The sequence below is a fragment of the Carcharhinus amblyrhynchos genome, chromosome 7 (assembly GCF_965287045.1).
Source record: "Carcharhinus amblyrhynchos chromosome 7, sCarAmb.v2.hapA, whole genome shotgun sequence".
Lineage (NCBI taxonomy): Eukaryota > Metazoa > Chordata > Chondrichthyes > Carcharhiniformes > Carcharhinidae > Carcharhinus > Carcharhinus amblyrhynchos.
Window position 1 is genome coordinate 125,720,925 of NC_137330.1, and position 21,532 is coordinate 125,742,456.

General features: G+C 44.3%; 1 protein-coding gene across 1 annotated transcript in view; it reads left to right on the forward strand.

Moving 5' to 3' along the window:
* Positions 1–21,532, forward strand: part of LOC145345623 (dynein axonemal heavy chain 8-like) — a 1,557,438-nt gene that overhangs the window by 434,370 nt on the left and 1,101,536 nt on the right. The window contains exon 24 of the mRNA XM_080193457.1: positions 15,312–15,431. Within this exon, the coding sequence (XP_080049583.1) occupies positions 15,312–15,431 (120 nt within the window). The remainder of the gene's footprint in view (positions 1–15,311; positions 15,432–21,532) is intronic.

Sequence of the window (21,532 nt, forward strand, 5' to 3'; positions counted from 1 at the left end):
AATGACAGATTCTAACATTTTACCTACCACAGACGTTAAACTAACCGGCCTATAATTCCCCGCCTTTTGCCTGGCACCCTTCTTAAACAACGGCGTAACATTAGCCGTTTTCCAATCTTCCGGCACTTCCCCGGAATCCAGTGACGTCTGGAAAATAACCACCAAGGCATCCACTATAACCTCCGCCATTTCTTTCAGAACCCTCGGATGCATTCCATCCGGTCCTGGGGACTTGTCCACAATCAGCCCCTCCAGTCTGTCGAGCACCGCCTCTCTAGTAACAGTAATGTCATTAAGACCCTCCAGTCCTACCACCTTTCCATCGCTAACACCCGGCAAATTATTCACGTCCTCCTCCGTGAAGACAGAAACAAAAAAGTTATTCAATACCTTAGCCATATCCCCATCCCCTACCACTAGGTCCCCTTTCTCATCCTCTAAAGGACCAACGTTCCCCCTAGCCAGCTTCTTCCTTTTTATATATTTATAAAAACTCTTGCTGTCCTTTTTTATATTAAGCGCTAGCCCAGCTTCATAGTTTCTCCTACCCTCCTTTATCAACTTCTTTGTCAATCTTTGTTGACATTTAAACCTCTCCCAATCCTCTTCTCGCCCACTACTCTTAGCTACTCTAAATCCCTCCGCTTTTAATTTAACACTTTCCTTCACCTCCTTCGTTATCCACGGCTTATTACCTCTCCTCCTACGGTCCTTTTCGACCATCGGAATAAATTTCTGCTGAGCACCAAGAAAGATCTCCTTAAAGATCCGCCACTGCTCCTCAGCAGACCCTCCCTCCAACGCGCTCCCCCTGTCAACATTCGCCAATTCTTCTCTCATCCTACCGTACTCCCCTCTATTCAAACAAAGGACGCGTGTCCGGGAACCCACTTTCTCCTCCTCCATCTGCACCAGAAACTCCAACATACAATGATCACTCTCTCCAAGAGGATCCTTCACCACAAGGTCCCTAATTCTACCTGCCTCATTACATAGCACCAGATCCAAGATAGCTCGCTCCCTCGTCGGCTCCAACACACACTGTTAAAGGAAATTATCCTGGCAGCATTCCAAGAACTCCTCCTCGAGCCCACCGCGTCCAACATGGGTCGACCAATCAATATGCAGATTAAAATCCCCCATAACTACGGCCGTCCCATTCCTGCACGCCGCACTTATTTGCGCGTTAACAGCCCGCCCCACCTCCAGATCATTACTCGGGGGCCTATAGACGACACCCACCAGCGTCTTCCTCCCTTTGCTGTTCCTAATCTCCACCCACAACGATTCCACTTTCTGCTCTTTGGCTCCAATATCATCCCTTGCTACCACCTTGATGCTATCCTTAATCAGCAGAGGTACGCCACCCCCTCTTTCCTCCTGCCTATCCTTCCTAAACACTTGATACCCCTGGACATTCAGCTCCCAGTCCCTGTCACCTTGCAGCCACGTCTCTGTAATGGCCACCAGATCGTATCCATTTGTGTTGATCTGCGCCACCAGTCTACCAGACCCTCTCTAACCAGCAACAACACCCTGCCTGATCTTCCTCTGAGTCTTATTGGCCCTACTCTCTAGGTTCCCTTCAATTTATTTGACTATGTGTTGGTTCCAACTTCCCTACCAAACATGTTTAAATCCTCCTGTTTGACATGAGCAAGCCTCCTGGATAGAATATGTATGCCCCTCCAGGTTAGATAAAACCCGCCCTTCTTGTATAGGTCCCACCTGCCCTGGAAGAGATCCCAATGGTCCAGATATCTGAAAGCCTCCCTCCTACACCAGTTGTTTAGCCACATGTTGAGCTTCCCATGTCCTCCTATTTCTAGTCTTACTGGCACATGGCACTGGGAAAAATCCTGTGTAATCTTGCTTTTCAACTTTCTAACTAACTCCCTAAATTGCTACTGCAGTTGCCATTCTCCCTACCTATGTCGTTGTTATCAATATGTATCACGAGCTCTGGCTTTTCAGCTTCTCCCTTCAGAATGCTTTCTGACCATTCTGAGAAATCGTGCACTCTGGCACCAGGGAGGCAACACACATTCCTGAAGACTCTTTCACATCCACAGAAGTGCCTATCTGTACCTGTAACTATAGAGCCCCATATAACTATAGCTCCCTGCTTAACAACAGATCCAGCTGTGGTGCCACAGCTCTAGCTGCTGCGACTGTTTTCCCCTGATAGGTCATTCCCGCCAATATTATCCAAAACAGTATACTTCTTAGGGAGGAAGACGACCACAGGGGATTCCTGCACTGACTACCTACCCCTTCTAGCGGTCATCCATCTATCTGTCTGCAGCTTGGGTGTCACCACATCTCTGACACTCTTGTCTATGATGCTTTCCACCACCTTCATGCTCTTAAATGCATCCAATGAGTGCAGCCAGTTAGTCTTACTTCGGTGGTTGGTAAGTTAATGAAAGGGTCCTGAGAGATAGGATTTATGACCATTTGGAAAGATGCAGTTTAACCTGGGATAGTCAGCATGGTTTCATAAGGGGTAGGTCCTGCCTCACAAATTTGATTGAATTCTTTGAGGAGGTAGTTAAGTATGTAGACGAAGGTAGAGCAGTTGATGTTGTATATGTGGATTTTAGTAAGGCGCTTAATAACGTTCCCCATAGTAGGCTCATGAAGAAGATAAGGAGGTGTGGGATAGAAGGAAATTTGACTGATTGGATAAGTAACTGGCTGCCTCATAGAAGACAAAGGGTGGTGGTGGAAGGAAAATTTTCAGACTGGAATCCAATTACCAGCGATGTACCACAGGGATCAGTGCTGGGTCCTCTGCTATTTGTGATTTTTATCAATGACTTGGAAGAGGGGGCCGAAGGGTGGGTTAGTAAATTTGCTGATGACACCAAGATTGGTGGAGTAGTGGATGAGGTGGAGGGCTCTTGCAGGCTGCAAAGGGACATTGATAGGATGCAGAGCTGGGCCGTAAAATGGCAGATCGAGTTTAACCCTGATAAGTGTGAGGTGATTCATTTTGGTAAGGCAAACTTGAATTGTCCTACAAAGTGGACAATTACAGAGAATTACAGAGTCATTGGCAGGGTTCTGAGGAATGTGGATGAACAGAGAGATCTTGGGGTTCATACCCACGCAAGGAACTGGAGAATAAAAGTACAGAAATGTTGTCCAGTGTATTGGTGAGAACACATCTGAAATATTGTGTTAAGTTTTGGTCTCCTTATTTCAGGAAGGATGTGGTGGCATTGGAGGCAGTTCAGAGGAGGTTCATCAGATTGATTCCGGGGATTAAAGGGTTGACATACGAGGAGAATTAAACAGTTTGGCCTTATACTCACTGGAGTTTAGAAGAATGAGAAGGGATCTAATTGAGGTATATAAAATTTTAAAAGGTGTTGATAAAGTAAATGTAGAACAAATGTTTCTTCATATTGTGCAATCTCAAACAAGAGGCCATAGGTATAGGAGGCATTGAGAGGCGGTAGATTTAATACAGATGAGGAGGAAATACTTCTCGCAGAGAGTGATGAATTTGTGGAACTCACTGTCCCAGTGGAATCAGAATTGTTGAATGGTTTCAAGGAGACAGATGTATTTGTAATATAAAAAAATGGATGAGGGTACATGGGGACCAGTTGGGGAGGTGGATTTGAGATCAGGGAGTGATCAGCCTTGATCTGATTGAATAATGGAACTGGCTTGAGCAGTTGAATTTGTCTATCTTTGCTCCTAATTCCTATATTCAACCGTCTTTGAGTGACAAAAATTTGCAGCAGGTCAATTTTGTCGATTTTATTTATCCCACTTGTCCCAATTCAAGTAATAGAGGTTTTAAAGGCCAAGCCTTTAAAATAATTTTTTAAAAATTTATTGTCTCCATTGAGAAGTGAAATATCAATCACACTACTTCTTGTCATTAGTCTAGATCTAATAGCCTAGCTGAACGAAGAATTTGTATAATGAAATCCCAAATTCTCAAATGTAGGTAGGCCAGGCAAAATACACATATTGCAATTTCAGATCTGAGAGCAATACCTTTAGTGCAGCTATTCCAAAATCTGCAGAGCTCACATTTGGCAGATAATTGAAGGTAAATTTATCTACTCTTATCCATTCTACTTTGGAACTGCACAACAACTTTTACAGCAATAAGTAAAATGATATGCATGATGACTGCGTAGGCACTGAATTGTCAAGTTTACAGTTGGGACAGTAAGCACCAAATTTTGCCATCACTTTGCGCCTATTTTCTGGTTTGAAAAGTTGATAAAGTTGGACATGAGATGAGTAGCGTGACCCGCGCTCACCTCTACGCTGGTTCCCCCTTTACCAAGGCCTGAAAAAGGCCATGATCGGGACCACACCCAAAACGGGTGCAATGGCCATTTAATTCCATTTGCGTGCATTTAATTTGACTTAATGGGTTACACGCCCAACTTTACCAGCACTCCCCTCTTTACCACCATGTTCACCCATCTAGAACCTGCATGAAACGGGAATGTCTGCTGCCACTCTCCCTGAGATCGGTGGGGAGGGGGGGTGGGGGGCGGGGCGTCAGAAGTTGTCTCCTGTCACTCTGCCTCAGATTGGTGGGAGGGATGAGGCTCTACTGCCATTCTGCTGGAATCAATAGGTGAGGGGGAGGGGGAAGGGGGAGTCTATTGTCACTCTGCTTGAGATCAGTGGGTAGGGAAGTGGGGTCCACTGCCATTCTGCTTGAGATCGGTGGAGGGGGGGAGGGTGGTCCCCTGACACTCTGCCTCAGATTGGTGGGGGGATTGGGTCCACTGATTCTCTCCCTTGGATCGGTGGGAGGAGTGGATGGTCCACTGCTACTCTGCCTCAGATTGGTAGGAGGTTGCGGGGGGGTGGGGGGGGGGTGGTGGGGGGAAAGGTGGGGGGTTTCAGCTGACACTCTGCCTTAGATTGATGGGGGGATGGGGGGGTCCGCTGTCACTCTGCCTCAGATTGGTGGGGGGGAAGGGAGGAGGAGCCCACGATTGATCTGGGTGGTGAGAGATAAGGGCGTTCAATAATGTTTAGGGGGTGGGACCAGGGCAGGCATTATCTGGCCCAGGAAAGAGATGGCAGGGGAGTGGCATTCTATCTTTTCTGTGCATGCACAATTGGAGGTATTGATTGGAGCTGCAGGGTTTTGGGTGCATTAAGCCCCATCCACAGGCTTATGCAGTGCGCTTTGAACTCATTGATTTTTTTTCAGGTAGAGTGTACATGGGGATGCCTCAGAACTGGTCTAAAAGCTGGATCTGAAATACACCCAGTTTCAAGTCTGCCCAGTACTGAGAATCAAAATGGTAAAATAAGGCCCTAGGTGTCAGATTCTTCACCAGGGAGTCTCAATACACCCTTAAGGCTTGCACCACATTTTGCTATCAATGGCACAAAACAAGCAAGGGATACAATTCCAAATTTATGTTGAAATCTTATTAACCCACTGAACAATGTTATATACTTAAAGTATCAGTTGCTTAGATGGATCCATGTGCGGGAGTTCATCTTCAGGTGTGTTGGCCTGCTGAAAAAATTCTTCTCACATGACTTTCAATGACTGACCAAATCACACTTTATGGTTGCAACCCCAACATCCTTCAGTGCAGTGGCTTCATATCCCTTTCCAACCCTGGTCTCTTAGCATATATGGTAATGACTGATTTGATTTTCAATCCCACCTAGTCATGTAAAGACAACCTGCAACTGCTTATTAAATTAAACAAAATAGTATGGATGCGAGAATCTGAAACAAAACAGAGGATGCTGGAAAAGCTCAGCAGGAGCAGAATGGTGGCACAGTGGTTAGCACTGTTGCCTCGCTGCATCAGGGACCCAGGTTCAATTCCAGGGAACTATAGGCTGGTTAGTTTAACGTCTGTTGTAGGTAAAATGCTTTGAATAGAGTGGAGGAGCAGAGGGATCTAGGTGTATGTGTACATAGATCCCTGAAAGTTGGGAATCAAGTAGATAAGGTTGTTAAGAAGGCGTACGGTGTCTTGGCGTTTATTGGTAGGGGGATTGAATTTAGGAGTCGCAGCGTCATGTTGCAACTGTACACAACTCTGGTGCGGCCGCACTTGGAGTACTGTGTGCAGTTCTGGTCCCCACATTACAGGAAGGATGTGGAGGCTTTGGAGAGGGTGCAGAGGAGGTTTACCAGGATGTTGCCTGGTATGCAGGGGAGGTCCTATGAGGAGAGACTGAGGGATTTGGGGTTGTTTTCACTGGAAAGAAGGCGGCTAAGAGGGGATCTTATAGAAACATATAAGATGATTAGAGGTTTAGATAGGGTGGATGGTGATAGCCTGTTTCCTCGGATGGAGAAATCTAGCACGAGGGGGCATGGCTTTAAATTAAGGGGGGGTAGTTATAGGACGGATGTCAGGGGCAGGTTCTTTACCCAGAGGGTGGTGAGGGATTGGAATGCCCTGCCTGCTGCAGTTGTAAATGCGCCTAGTTTGGGGGCGTTTAAGAGATTGGTGGATAGGTTTATGGACGAAAAGGGATTGGTTTAGATTAGTGGGTCAATGTTTTTTTTAAAATAAGACTGGCCGGCGCAACATTGTGGGCCGAAGGGCCTGTTCCGCGCTGTAATGTTCTATGTTCTATGTTCTATGAATCCGTAATTAAGGAGAAAAAAGCGAGGCATCTTGAGGAGAATTGTTTGATAGAGCAGACGCAGCACGGTTTCGTTAAGGGGAAGTCGAGTCTGACGAATTTATTGGAATTCTGAGGATGTGTCTCGTGTGGTGGATAGAGGGGAACTGGTGGATGTGGTGTTTCTTGATTTTCAGAAGGCGTTTGATAAGGTGCCGCACAAGAGGTTGTTACAGAAGGTTAGGGGGCATGGAGTTGGGGGTAGGGTGTTAGCGTGGATAGGGGATTGGCTGTCTAATAGGAGGCAGAGAGTGGGGGTCAATGGGTGCTATTCGGATTGGCGGTTGGTGACTCGTGGAGTGTCCCAGGGAACGGTGCTGGGGCCTCAGCTATTTACCATTTTTATAGATGATCTGGAGGAGGGAACCGAGTGTAAGGTGTCGAAATTTGCTGATGACACCAAGATTGGTGAAACGGCAAATTGTGCAGAGGGTGTGGAAAGTCTGCAGAGGGATCTAGATAGGCTGGGCGAATGGGCCAGGAACTGGCAAATGGAATTTAATGTTGGCAAGTGTGAGGTTGTCCACTTTGGTAGGAATAATGGTAGGAAGGACTACTACTTACATGGCGAAAAGCCGCAGCATGCTACGGTGCAGAGGGACCTCGGGGTCCTTGTGCATGAGTTGCAAAAACCCAGCCTGCAGGTGCAGCAGGTGGTCAGGAAGGCGAATGGGATGCTGGCCTTCATAACGAGGGGGATTGAATATAAAAGTAGGGAGGTCTTGCTGCAACTGTACAGGGCACTGGTGAGGCCGCAGCTGGAGTACTGTGTGCAGTTTTGGTCGCCGCACTTACGCAAGGATATTTTGGCCTTGGAGGAAGTGCAGAGGAGGTTCACTGGGCTGATACCTGAGTTGAAGGGGTTGAGCTATGAGGAGAGGCTGAATAAACTAGGCTTGTACTCGTTAGAGTTTAGAAGGATGAGGGGAGATCTCATTGAGACGTACAAGATGATGAATGGGATGGATAGGGTAGAGTTGGAGAGGCTCTTCCTGCTCAGAAAGGACAGTAGGACGAGAGGGCACAGCCTGAAGATAAGGGGGGGGCAGTTTAGAATGGAGTTGAGGAGGAACTTCTTCACTCAGGGTGGTGAATCTCTGGAATTCTCTGCCCGTTGAAGTGGTGGAGGCTGCCTCGCTAAATATATTTAAGACGCGGGTAGATAGGTTTTTGGTAGGCAAGGGGATTAAGGGTTATGGGGAGAAGGTGGGAAAGTGGAACTGAGCCACTTCAGATCAGCCATCATCTTATTGAATGGCGGGGCAGGCTCGAAAGGCTAGATGGCCCACTCCTGCTCCTATTTCCTATGTTCTTATGTTCTGAGATGTCAGGGGTAAGTTTTTCACTGAGAGGGTGGTGGGTGAATGGAATCGGCTGCCATCGGTGGTGGTGGAGGCAAATTCGTTAGGATCTTTTAAGAGACTTCTGGATGAGTACATGGGACTTAATAGGTTTGAGGGTTATAAGTAAGCCTAGTAGGTAGAGCTAAGATTGGTGCAACTTGTGGGCCAAAGGGCCTGTTTGTGCTGTTGTGCTTCTATGATTCTATGATTCTATTAATATGTCGGCTTGGGTGGAATGCTCTGTCAGAGAGTCGGTGCAAGCTCAATGGACCAAATGGCTTCCTTCTGCACTGTAGGGATTCTGTGATTCTATGAGGTCTGGCAGCACTTGTAGGGAGAGGAAACAGAGTTAATCTTTTGAATTCTTTTGCCATTTCTCCAGAATTAAAGAGAGAAATGTCTTGGACATTATACCATAGCTGCAAAAGGTTGCAACAAAAATGATAGGAAACTTAAGAACAAGGGAAAAGTGGTCCAATGTGGGAATGGTTCTCCCTTCTATGATTGCTTGGGAAGGAGATGGGGAGTTGGGTGTGATGAGGAGTCGACCAATGTGTCACAGAGGGAGCAGTCCTTGTGAAATGTTGAATGGGGGGTTGAGGGGAAGATGTGTCTCATGGAGGCATCATGCTGGAATTGGCTGAAATGCTGGAGGATTATCCTTTGAATGTGGCGATTAGTGGGTTTACACAGTGAGAACAAAAAGGACCCTTTCGTGGTTCTGGGACATGCAAGGGAAGAGAGGATGAGTTGCATATTTAAGGTGTTGCAGCTAATCATATGATTTGATGGTAGTGTCATTAGGATGCTCAGGCTGATGTTTATTTTCTGTTTGTCTTCTGTACAGTCAAGAGCTCCTTGAATAAATCTGTTGTTAGTTTGAATTAACATCTTTTGTTTTTATTAAAACCAACAGTGCCTAACACAGTTAGCTTATTACAAGACATAGTCAAGATAGGAAGAAATGATTTACCTGTTGCACATTCCAATGATGCCATCTCCAAAAATGGAACTGCTGACATGTCTGTGCTTTTCCTTAACTGAGGTCCCTGCACCCACGACTCCGCCTCATGATTGACAGTGTACTTGACCAGTTTTGCCCGTTTCCCTAACCTCTGACCTCATCTCTTTGCATCTGTCCTGGAATCATAATGGGGTCCTTCTTTTCTTTATTTTCCACGCCACCAACTTCTGCATTCAAAGAATCATTCTCTGCCATTTCGCCAACTCCAGCAGAATGCCATAAGAACATGAGACATAGGAACAGAAGTAGGCATTTTAGCTCATCGAGTCTGCTCCAACATTCAATGAGAACATAACTGATCTGATATGATCATAGAATCATAGAACCCTACAGTGCAGAAAGAGGCCCTTCACCCATCAAGTCTGCACCGAACACAATCCCATCCAGGCCCTACCCCATATCTCTACATATTATACCCACTAATCTTTCTAACCTACGCATCCCTAGACACTAAGGGACAATTTCTTAGCATGGCCAATCAACCTAACCCGCACATCTTTGGACTGTGGGAGGAAACCGGAGCACCTGGAGGAAACCCACTCAGACACGAGGAGAATGTGCAAACTCCACACAGACAGTGACCCGAGCCAGGAACCCAGGACCCTGGAGCTGTGACGCAGCAATGCTAACCACTGTGCTACCGTGCTGCCCAAATCATCTGATCATCCACAACTTTACAAATGCACCGTAGAAAGCATTCTTTCTGGTTGTGCCATAGCTTGGTGTGGCTCTTACTCTGCCCAAGACCGCAAGGAACTACAAAAGGTCATGAATGTAGCCCAATCCATCACACAAACCAGCCTCCCATCCATTGACTATGCCTACACTTCCCACTGCCTCAGCAAAGCAGTCAGCATAATCAAGGACCCACGCACCCCAGACATTCTCTCTTCCTTTCTTCGGGAAAAAGATACAAAAGTCTGAGGTTACGTACCAATTGACTCAAGAGCAGCTTCTTTCCTGCTGCCATCAGACTTTTAATTGGACCTACCTCACATTAAGTTGATCTTTCTCTACACCCTAGCTATGACTGTAACACTACATTTTGCACTCTCTCGTTTCCTTCTCTATGAACGGTATGTTTGTCTGTTTAGTGTGCAAGAAACAATACTTTTTCACATGTGACAATAATAAATCAAATCAAATAGGATGCGGATGGAGGGATATTGTTCCTGGAAGAATAGGGTGTCTTAGTTCTGTTTATGCAACATGGTCATTGCAGGCTTGGAAGGCCGAAAGGTCTGTTCCTCTGCTGTAATTTTTTTTGTTGTTTGAAGTAAATATCTGTGATCAAAATGTAGTTCAAAAGTAATTCATTGTGCTATGCACAATGATATTTTGACATGAAGGGATGCAATGGCAAAGCCATAGTATAAGAGTACAAACTGTTTTCCCTGAAATTAATGTCACTGGAATTGATCAATGTCTTTTACTGTTGGCAGTCAGTGACTAGTGGGGTTCCACAGGAATCTGTGCTATGATCCCAACAGTTCACATTACATATCAATGATTTGGAAGAGGGAACCAAGTGTATTATCTTTATATTTGCAGATGATACAAAGTTGGGTCAGAGGGTGAGCTGTAAGGAGGATACAGAGATGCCTCAGCATAATTTGGACAAGTTGACTGTGTGGAAATCTACATGGTAAATGAAGTATAATGTGGATAAATGTAAGGTTATACACTTTGGGAGCAATAATAGGAAGGCAGATATTAAATGCGGAGAAGTGTGAGGTAATTCACTTTGGTAGGAGCAACAGATGTGTCGAGTATAGGGCTAACGGGAGGACTTTGAATAGTGTGGATGAACAGAGGGATCTAGGTGTGTGTGTACATAGATCCCTGAAAGTTGGGAATCAAGTAGATAAGGTTGTCAAGAAGGCATACGGTGTCTTGGCGTTTATTGGTAGGGGGATTGAATTTAGGAGTCGCAGTGTAATGTTGCAACTGTACACTACTCTAGTGCGGCCGCACTTGGAGTACTGTGTGCAGTTCTGGTCCCCGCATTACAAGAAGGATGTGGAGGCGTTGGAGAGGGTGCAGAGGAGGTTTACTAGGATGTTGCCTGGTATGGTGGGGAGGTCCTATGAGGAGAGACTGAGGGATCTAGGGTTGTTTTCGTTGGAAAGAAGGCGGCTAAGAGGGGATCTTATTGAAACATATAAGATGATTAGAGGTTTAGATAGGGTGGATAGTGATAGCCTTTTTCCTCGGATGGAGAAAGCTAGCACGAGGGGGCATGGCTTTAAATTAAGGGGGGGTAGCTACAGGACGGATGTCAGGGGTAGGTTCTTTACCCAGCGGGTGGTGAGGGATTGGAATGCCCTGCCTGCTGCAGTTGTAAATGCGTCTAGTTTGGGGGCGTTTAAGAGATCTCTAGATAGGTTTATGGACGAAAAGGGATTGGTATAGGCTAGTGGGTCATTGTTTTTGTAACTGGTCGGCGCAACATCGTGGGCCGAAGGGCCTGTTCTGCGCTGTAATGTTCTATGTTCTATGTTCTATGTTCTACCTGAATGGGTGTAAACTGAGAGTGGTGGAAATTCAACAAAATGCATCAGTCATTGAAAGTAAGCATGCAGGTACAGCAGCAATAAAGGAGGTAAATGTTATGTTGGCCTTCATTGCCAGAAGATTTGAGTATAGAGAAAGGGATGTTTTGCTGCAGTTGTGTGGGATGTTGGTAAGATCACATCTGGAGCATTGTGTACCGTTTGGTGTCATTATCTGAGGAAGGATGTCCTTGCTATAGAGGAAGTACAGCAAAGGTTTACCAGACTGATACTAGAGATGGCAGATTTGTCATATGAAAAGAGACTAAGACATTCACTGGAGTTCAGAAGAGTGAGAGGGGATCTCAAAGAAACTTATAAAATTCTAGCAGAATAGATTCGGAAAAAATGTTCCCAATGTTGAGGGAGTACAGAACCAGGGGTCATGATTTGAGGATAAAGGGTAAACCTTTTAGAACTGAAGTGAGGAGAAATTTCTTCACCTAAAGGGTGGTGAATGTATGGAATTCACTACCATGGGAAGTAGTGGAGGCCAAATCATTGTCTGATTTCAAGAAATTAGATGTGGCTCTTGGGGCTAAAAAGATCAAGGGTATTGGAGGTGGGGGGTAGATCAGGATATTGAATGCGATGATCAGCCATGATCAAAATGAATGGTGGAACAGGGTCAAAGGACCAAATGGCCTGGTTCTGCTTCTAGTTTTTGTTTCTATTGCCTTGTATAGCTTTAGTAAGACTACCTATTTTTATACTTCATTCCCTTTGAAATAAAGACAGACCTTTAATTTACCTTCCCAATTACCTGCTGAACTTGCATACTACCTGTTTTAATTTATGCATGAGGACCCCAAATCTCTCAGTGCTGCCGCTCTCTTCAGTCTTACTTCTTTAGAAAAATACATAGCGTCATAAAGGTTTATATCATGGAAACAGGCCCTTGAGCCGAACTTGTCCAAGCTGCCTTTTTTTTTAACTGCTAAGCTAGTCCCATGAGCCCACATTTGGCCCATATCCTTCTCTACCATCTCACCCAGGTAACTGTCTAAATGCTTTTTAAAAGACAGAATTATACCTGCCTCTACTACCTCTGGCAGCTTATTCCAGACACTCACCACCATCTGAAAAATTGCACCTCTGGACCCTTTTGTATCTCTCCCCCTCATCTTAAACCGATGCCTTCCAGTTTTAGACTCCCCTACCTTTTGGAAAATATGTTGACTGATCAATGCCCTTAATTATTTTATATACCTCTATAAGATCATCCCCCAAGCCTCCTATGCTTCAGATCCAGATTATCCAGCCTCTCCATATAACTCAAACCATCAAGTCTTGGTAGCATCCGAGTAAATCTTTTCTGCATTCTTAGTTTTATAATATCCTTTCTATCAGCTGTAGGTCTCCCTCTATTCTGAGCTTCTGAGTGAGGTTCTATAAACTATATTTGGACACAGAATAGGTTTCAATTTGAGTTTCTCTTCCTTCAATTTTTCTTGTCACTTCCCAAAGAGCTCAATCACATTTTTGAGACACGACCTCCCCTTCACAAGACCATTCTGTCCCTAAGAATCTTCGCCAATAATTTCCCTACCACTGTTGGAAGGCTCACAGGCCTATCATTTCCCAGGTTGTTTCTTCTGCTCTTCTGAAAAAGAGGAATAATGCTAGCTACTCTCCAGTCCTCTGGTACCTTGCTCATGGCTAAGGAGATTTTGGCCCAGGCCTCAGCAATTTCTTCCCTCACCTCTCAGTATGGTAGGATATCCTCCATCTTGTCCTAGGGACTTGTCCATCTTAATACTGCCTCCCTTTTTATGCCAAAATGTCCTAGGATGTCAACATCCTTCTACACTCACCATCCACCATATCCTTCTTCTTTGTGAATACTAATGCAAAGTATTCCATAAGGATCTCACCCACTTCATCTGGCTCCATACATAATTTCCCTACATTGTCCTTGAGTAGACCTTCTCTTTGAACATAGAACATAGAACATTACAGCGCAGAACAGGCCCTTCGGCCCACAATGTTGCGCTGATCAGTTACAAAACAATGACCCACTAACCTAAACCAATCCCTTCTCATCCATAAACCTATCCACGGATCTCTTAAACGCCCCCAAACTAGGCGCATTTACAACTGCAGCAGGCAGGGCATTCCAATCCCTCACCACCCTCTGGGTAAAGAACCTACCCCTGACATCCGTCCTATAACTACCACCTCTTAATTTAAAGCCATGCCCCCTCGTGCTAGATTTCTCCATCAGAGGAAAAAGGCTATTACTATCCACCTTATCTAAACCTCTAATCATCTTATATGTTTCAATAAGATCCCCTCTTAGCCGCCTTCTTTCCAGCGAAAACAACCCCAAATCCCTCAGTCTCTCCTCATAGGACCTCCCCTCCATACCAGGCAACATCCTGGTAAACCTCCTCTGCACCCTCTCCAAAGCCTCCACGTCCTTCCTGTAGTGTGGGGACCAGAACTGCACACAGTACTCCAAGTGCGGCCGCACCAGAGTTGTGTACAGTTGCAACATGACGCTGCGACTCCTAAATTCAATCCCCCTACCAATAAACGCCAAGACACCGTATGCCTTCTTAACAACCTGTTCCTGAGTTCTACCCATATGGCTTCACTGCATGATCCCAACAAGGTATCCTTCCTCTATATAGCTGGAACATTCTCCCTAATCAGTAAAGCAACACCCCTACCTCTTTTGTCTTCCTCTCTATATCACCTGGTTTTTAATTGTCGCGGGTAATTAAGAAAGCAATTGGAATTTTATCCTTCATTGCGAAAGGGATGGATTTTAAAAACAGGAAGGTTGGTGATGTACAAAGTGCTGGTGGGACCCCACCTGGAAGTACTGTGTACAGTTTTGGTCTCCTTACTTGAGAAAGGATAAACTGGCATTGGTGGGGGTGCAGAAGAGATTCACGAGGTTGATTTCAGACTTGAAATTTGGCTTATGAGGAATGACTAAGTATACTGGGACTATACTCATTGGAATTTAGAAGAATGTGGGGGATCTTATAGAAACATAAACTTATGAAGGGAAAAGATCAGATAGAAGCAGGGAGCTTGTTTCCACTAGCAGCTGAAACTAGAGCTAGGGGGACATAGCCTCAAAGGGGGAGCAGATTTAGAACTGAGTTGAGGAGGAACTTCTTCACCCAAGTGTTGTGAATCTGTGGAATTCCCTGCCTAGTGAAGCAGTTAAAGCTACCTCATTGAATGTTTTTAAGGTAAGGATAGATAGATTTTTGAACAGTAAGGGAAGGGTTATGGTACATAGGTGGATAAGTGGAACTGGGTCCATGAAAAGATCAGACATGATCTCATTGAATGGTAGAGCAGGCTCAAGGGCCAGATGGCCTACTCCTATTCCTAGTTCTTATGTTCTTATGATTCAAAGGCAATATTTCCATTGGGGAATGGAGGATGGGTGAGAAGAGCAGAACTGAAGGCTATCAATATAAGATAATCACGAAGAATAGGGAATTGAGAAGAAACCTTAATATATGGTTAGAATGTGGAACTCACTCCCAGGTAGTAGTTGAAGCAACTAGAATAGATTATTTACGGGGAAGCTTGATAAGCATTTGTGGGAGAAGATAAACAGTTATGATTATATATTTAACATACAAACGGGAAGAAGTTTGAGTGAAGTACAAATGCCAGCATGGATTGATTGTGCTGAATGGCCTGTTTCTTTGATGTATATCCCATTTCATTATACATATCATAAAATGTTCACAACATAATATTCATTGTTGTTTTCAGCTCATTGACTTGCGAGAAATGCACATAAATGAAGTATTATCCGAAATTTCCCAAAAGATTATAATCAACCTGCCTGAAGGCTATGCCTTGACTTTGGAAAACATGCTTACGTACAATGAGGTAACATTATTATATAGATTTATTTTAGAATTTATATTTTATAATCAATCAAGTGAGCATTGAGAAATGTTTTGATTAATGAAAGACAACAAAGATTTGTTAAAAACAATAAAAAATGGAGAGTTTTTCAAATACTTAGCAGGCCTCAGAGCAAAAGCATCACAAGAGATGGAGTTAATATTCCTTACTGATGTCCTTTCACCAGGACAAAATGATAATCCTCGTGCTGCATGTCAGACAAAGTATGGAAGCCTGTTACCCATGCAAAATCATCACACTATATACTTATATGAAAGCCCTCTACATCTTACTAATCAGAAAAAGACCTATTTATGCCTATTCTGTTTCAGTTAGCTTGTATCCATGCCACCACGTTATCTCCTACATCATGAGCTTTCATTACTCACAAAAAATTTTGTTATCAAACACCATCTGGAAACCTAAGGACTATATATCCACTATGTCCCCTTTATTCACAGTTATATTCTTCAAAGGACTCCAATGAATTGAGGAAATGTGATTTCCCTTTCGCAAGACCATGTTGACGCTGTCTGATTGCCTTGAATATTTTTATAGGTCGGGAAAACCAAATTAGCAACAAAATTGTGGGAGATGAATTGCTAAAGTGTGTACAAGATGGTTGCATTACACCAACTATGGAACATGCTATCCTACATTTAGTATTATGCAATTAGAAATGGTTAATTCATAATCTTGTCGGATCCTTTAGGCAACAATGACAATAGCATGATAGAATTTCCCTTAGGATTGAGAGTGAAGAAGCCTGACCTGAAACTAAGGTCATAATTCTAATCGAAGGGCACCACGAAGGTATGAGTCTTCAATTAGCTAAGATAGATATGAGAAGTTCATTAAAATACATGATGATGAATAGGCAATGGCTAATACGTAAAGAACAAATGTATGTATTGTAACAGTTACACATTTCTTTCTGGTGCAAAATGACAACAATAAATCAGCTCAACCATGACTTACAAAAGAAATTAAGGATAATATTAGAACGATTGGGAGCAGTTCAGAATTCAACAAAGGAAGACCAAGAGACCAAGAGAGGAAAAAAAAGAGTATGAGGATAAACATGCAAGTAACATAAAAGCAGACTGTAACGCCTTCTAAATATATGTAAAAAGAAACAAAAACATTGGTGAAAGCAAACATAGGTCTCTTACATTCTGAAATAGGAAAATTGATAATAGAGCAAGGAAATAGAAAAACAATTAAATAACCCTTTTAAAGTTAATTTATAGGTCACAAGTAGGCATACATTCATACTGCAATGAAATTATTGTGAAAACTCCCTAGTCGCCACATTCCGCCGTCTGTTCAGGTACACTGAGGAACAATTTAGCATGGCCAATCATCTAACCTGCATATCTTTGAATCGTGGGAGGAAACTGGAGCGCTCTGAGGAAACCTATACAGACACGGGGAGAAAGTGCAAACGCCACACAGACAGTGACCCACGCTGGAAATCAAACCAGAGTCTCTGGCATTGTGAGGCAGCAGTGCTAACCGCTGTGCCATTCTGTCTGCAAAGAGTAAGGCACAAATAACTTCCCAGAAATGCAAAGGAACCAAGAGTCTACTGAGAAGAAGGAACAAGAATTGAAGAAAATTAGTATTACTAAAACAATAGTGCTGGAGAAATTAATGGGATTGAAAGCCAATAAATAATTTACATCCTAGGATATTCAAGGAGTTGGCCATGGAATTAATGAATGCATTTGTTGTTATATTCCAAATTCCTGTAGATGCTGGAACAGATTGGTGGGTGGCAAATAAATGTAACCCCACTATTTGCAAAAGGGTGGAGAGATAAAACAGTGAATTACAGACCATAAGCCAAACATCAGTGGTAGGGAAAGTGCTCGAGTCTATTATAAAAGTAGTGATAGCAAGACAGTTAGAAAATATCAACAGGATTAGAAAAAGCCAGGCAGCATGCCCTAATGACAACCATCTGATATCTCTGACACCCATTATTATGAAATGCTGTGAAAGGCTAGTCATGGCATGCATTAACTCCAGTCTCCCAGATTGCTGGGATCCACAACAATTCTCTTGTTGCCACAATAGGTTCATAGCAGAACTGGCCAGCCCTACACTCAACCTTGGAACACCTGAATAATGAGGACATTTATTTCAGACTCCTATTTATTGACTACAGCTCAGCCTTCGACATCATTATCGCAACAGAATTCATCTCAAAACTCTATGACTGAGGGCGTGGCTCCTCCCTCTCCAACTGGATCCTAGATTTCCTAACTCACAGACTGCAATCAATAAGGATAGCCAACAAGACCTCCTCCATGACTATCCTCAACACTGGTGCTCTGCAAGACTGTGGCCTCAGCTGCTTGCTATATTCCTTATACAAGTACGACTGCATGGCCAAATTGATTTGCAACTCCATTTTCAATTTTGCTGATTAGATCACCATGGTGGATCAGATCTCAAACAATAATGAGACGGAGTACAGGAAAGAGATAGAATTATTCTCATAAAATTCCGCCCTCTAAGTGTCTAGCTAGTCTGAAAATGGGTGAGCTCCTGATCCATTTTTGAGGCGAGTTTTCACACCTATTATAGAAAATATGTTATTAAACTAGAAAGCGTGCAGGAAAGATTTTCTGGGATGCTACCAGGACTTGATAGATTGAGTTATAAGTGGAGGTTGAATAGAACATAGAACATAGAACATAGAAAATTACAGCGCAGAACAGGCCCTTCGGCCCACGATGTTGTGCCGACCAGTTTCTTTTAAAAAAAACACTGACCCACTAATCTAAACCAATCCCTTTTCGTCCATAAACCTATCCACAGATCTCTTAAACGCCCCCAAACTAGGCGCATTTACAACCGCAGCAGGCAGGGCATTCCAATCCCTCACCACCCTCTGGGTAAAGAACCTACCCCTGACATCCGTCCTATAACTACCCCCCCTTAATTTAAAGCCATGCCCCCTCGTGCTAGCTTTCTCCATCCGAGGAAAAAGGCTATCACTATCCACCCTATCTAAACCTCTAATCATCTTACATGTTTCAATAAGATCCCCTCTTAGCCTCCTTCTTTCCAGCGAAAACAACCCCAAATCCCTCAGTCTCTCCTCATAGGACCTCCCCTCCATACCAGGCAACATCCTGGTAAACCTCCTCTGCACCCTCTCCAAAGCCTCCACGTCCTTCCTGTAGTGTGGGGACCAGAACTGCACACAGTACTCCAAGTGCGGCCGCACCAGAGTTGTGTACAGTTGCAACATGACGCTGCGACTCCTAAATTCAATCCCCCTACCAATAAACGCCAAGACACCGTATGCCTTCTTAACAATCTTATCTACTTGATTCCCAACTTTCAGGGATCTATGTACACATACACCTAGATCCCTCTGCTCCTCCACACTATTCAAAGTCCTCCCGTTAGCCCTATACTCAACACATCTGTTACTCCTACCGAAATGAATTACCTCACACTTCTCTGCATTAAACTCCATCCGCCACCTCGCGGCCCAGCTCTGCAACCTGTCTAAGTCACCCTGCAAACTATGACACCCTTCCTCACAATCTACCACACCTCCGACTTTGGTGTCATCAAAACTTACTAATCCACCCAACTATACCCTCATCCAGATCATTAATAAAAATTACAAACAGCAGTGGCCCCAAAACAGATCCCTGAGGCACACCACTCGTAACCGAACTCCATGACGAATATTCACCATCAACCACCACCCTCTGTCTCCTATCTGCTAGCCAATTCCTGATCCAAGTACCTAGATTACCCCCAATCCCATACATCTGCATTTTCTGCAGAAGCCTACCATGGTGAACCTTATCAAACACCTTACTAAAATCCATATATACCACGTCAACTGCCTTACCCCTATCCACCTCTTTGGTCACATTCTCAAAGAACTCAATAAGGTTAGTAAGGCACGACCTACCTGCTACAAAACCATGCTGACTGTCTCTAATCAATTCATTACTCTCCAAATAACTATAAATCCTATCCCTAATAATTCTTTCTAAAACCTTGCCCACCACAGAAGTAAGACTCACCGGTCTATAATTCCCAGGGAAGTCTCTGTTCCCCTTCTTAAACAATGGGACAACATTCGCTGTCCTCCAATCTTCCGGTACTATACCAGAGACCAACGATGACCTGAAGATCAGAGCCAGAGGCTCTGCAATCACCTCTCTAGCCTCCCAGAGAATCCTAGGGTAAATCCCGTCCGGACCAGGGGACTTATCTATTTTCAAGCCCTCTAGAATATCCAGCACATCCCCGGTATCAACTGCAATACTTTCTATTTTACACCCCTGCACCCCAGTGTCCTCCTCAGCTACATTCATGTCCCCCTGCGTGAACACTGAAGAGAAATATTGGTTCAATGCCTCTTCAATCTCTCCCGGTTCCACACACAACTTCCCCCTGCTGTCTGTAACTGGCCCTAATCTTGGCCTAACCAACCTTCTGTTCTTGACATACCTATAGAACGCCTTAGATAGAATAGACTGGAACTTTCTTCTCTGGAGCGTAAGAGGCTGAGAGGTGACCTGATAGAAGTCTACAAAATAATGAGGGGCATTGACAAGGTAGATAGTCAATATCTTTTCTCAAAGGTAGGGGATTCTAAAACTACAAGGCATAGGTTTAAGGTGAGATGGGAGAGATACAAAAGTGTCCAGAGGGGTAATTTTTTCACACAAAGGGTGGTGAGCGTCTGGAACAAGCTGCCAGAGGTAGTAGTAGAGGTGGGTACAATTTTATCTTTTAAAAAGGATTTAGATAGGTATATGGGTACGATGAGTATAGAGAGGTATAGGCCAAATGGGAGCAATTGGGATTAGTTTGGGGATTTAAAAAAAAAGGGCAGCATGGACAAGTTGGGTCAAAGGGCCTGTTTCATACTGTAAACCTCTATGACTCCATGACCCAATTTTATGCACTTAGTCATTGAAAAAATGGTGTACAGTAGACTGTTTCTAGCTGTTGCAGGCTGGGCGTAATTTGTCACAGTAGGAAGTTTTACAACACCAGGTTAAAGTCCAACAGGTTTATTTGGTAGCAAACGCCACAAGCTTTCGGGGTGCTTGCTGCTCCTTTGTCAGGTGAGTGGGAGGTCTTTTCACAAATAGGGCATTTAAAGGCACAAACTCAATTTACAGAATACTGATTAAAATGCGAGTCTTTACAGCTAATCAAGTCTTAAAGTTACAGACAAAGTAAGTGGAGAGAGCATTAAGCACAAGTTAAGAGATGTGTATTGTCTCCTGCCAGGACAGTTAGTGAGATTTTGCAAGTCCAGGCAAGTCATGGGGGTTACAGATAGTGTGACATGAACCCAAGATCCCAGTTGAGGCCGTCCTCATGTGTGCGGAACTTGGCTATCAGTCTTTGCTCAGCGACGTTGCGCTGTCGTGTGTTGTGAGGGCCGCCTCGGAGAACGCTTACCCGAAGATCAGAGGCCGAATGCCCATGACCATTGAAATGTTCTCCAACAGGAAGGAAACAGTCTTGCCTGGTGATTGTCGAGCGGTGTTCATTCATCCATTGTCGTAGTGTCTGCATGGTCTCCCCAGTGTATCATGCCTCAGGACATTCTTTCCTGCAGTGTAGACAACGTTGGCCGAGTTGCAAGAGTATGTTCTGTGTACCTGGTGGATGGTGTTCTCACTTGAGATGATGGCATCCGTGTCGATGATCCGGCACGTCAGGGTTGTGTGTTGTCGTGGTCACTGTTCTGCTGAAGGCTGGGTGGTTTGTTGCGGACAATGGCCTGTTTGAAGTTGTGCGGTAGTTTGAAGGCAAGAAATCGGGATGTGGGGATGGTCTTGGCGATATGCTCGTCTTATCAATGACATAGAACATAGAACATGAAAAAACTAGAGCACAAACAGGTCTTTCGGCCCACAAGTTGCGCTGAACATATCTTTACCTACTAGGCTTATGTATAACCCTCAATCCTACTAAGTCCCATGTACTCATCCAGAAGTCTCTTAAAAGACCCGATCGAATCTGCCTTCACCACCACCAACTGCAGCCGATTCCACGTGCTCACCGAAAAACTTACCCCTGACATC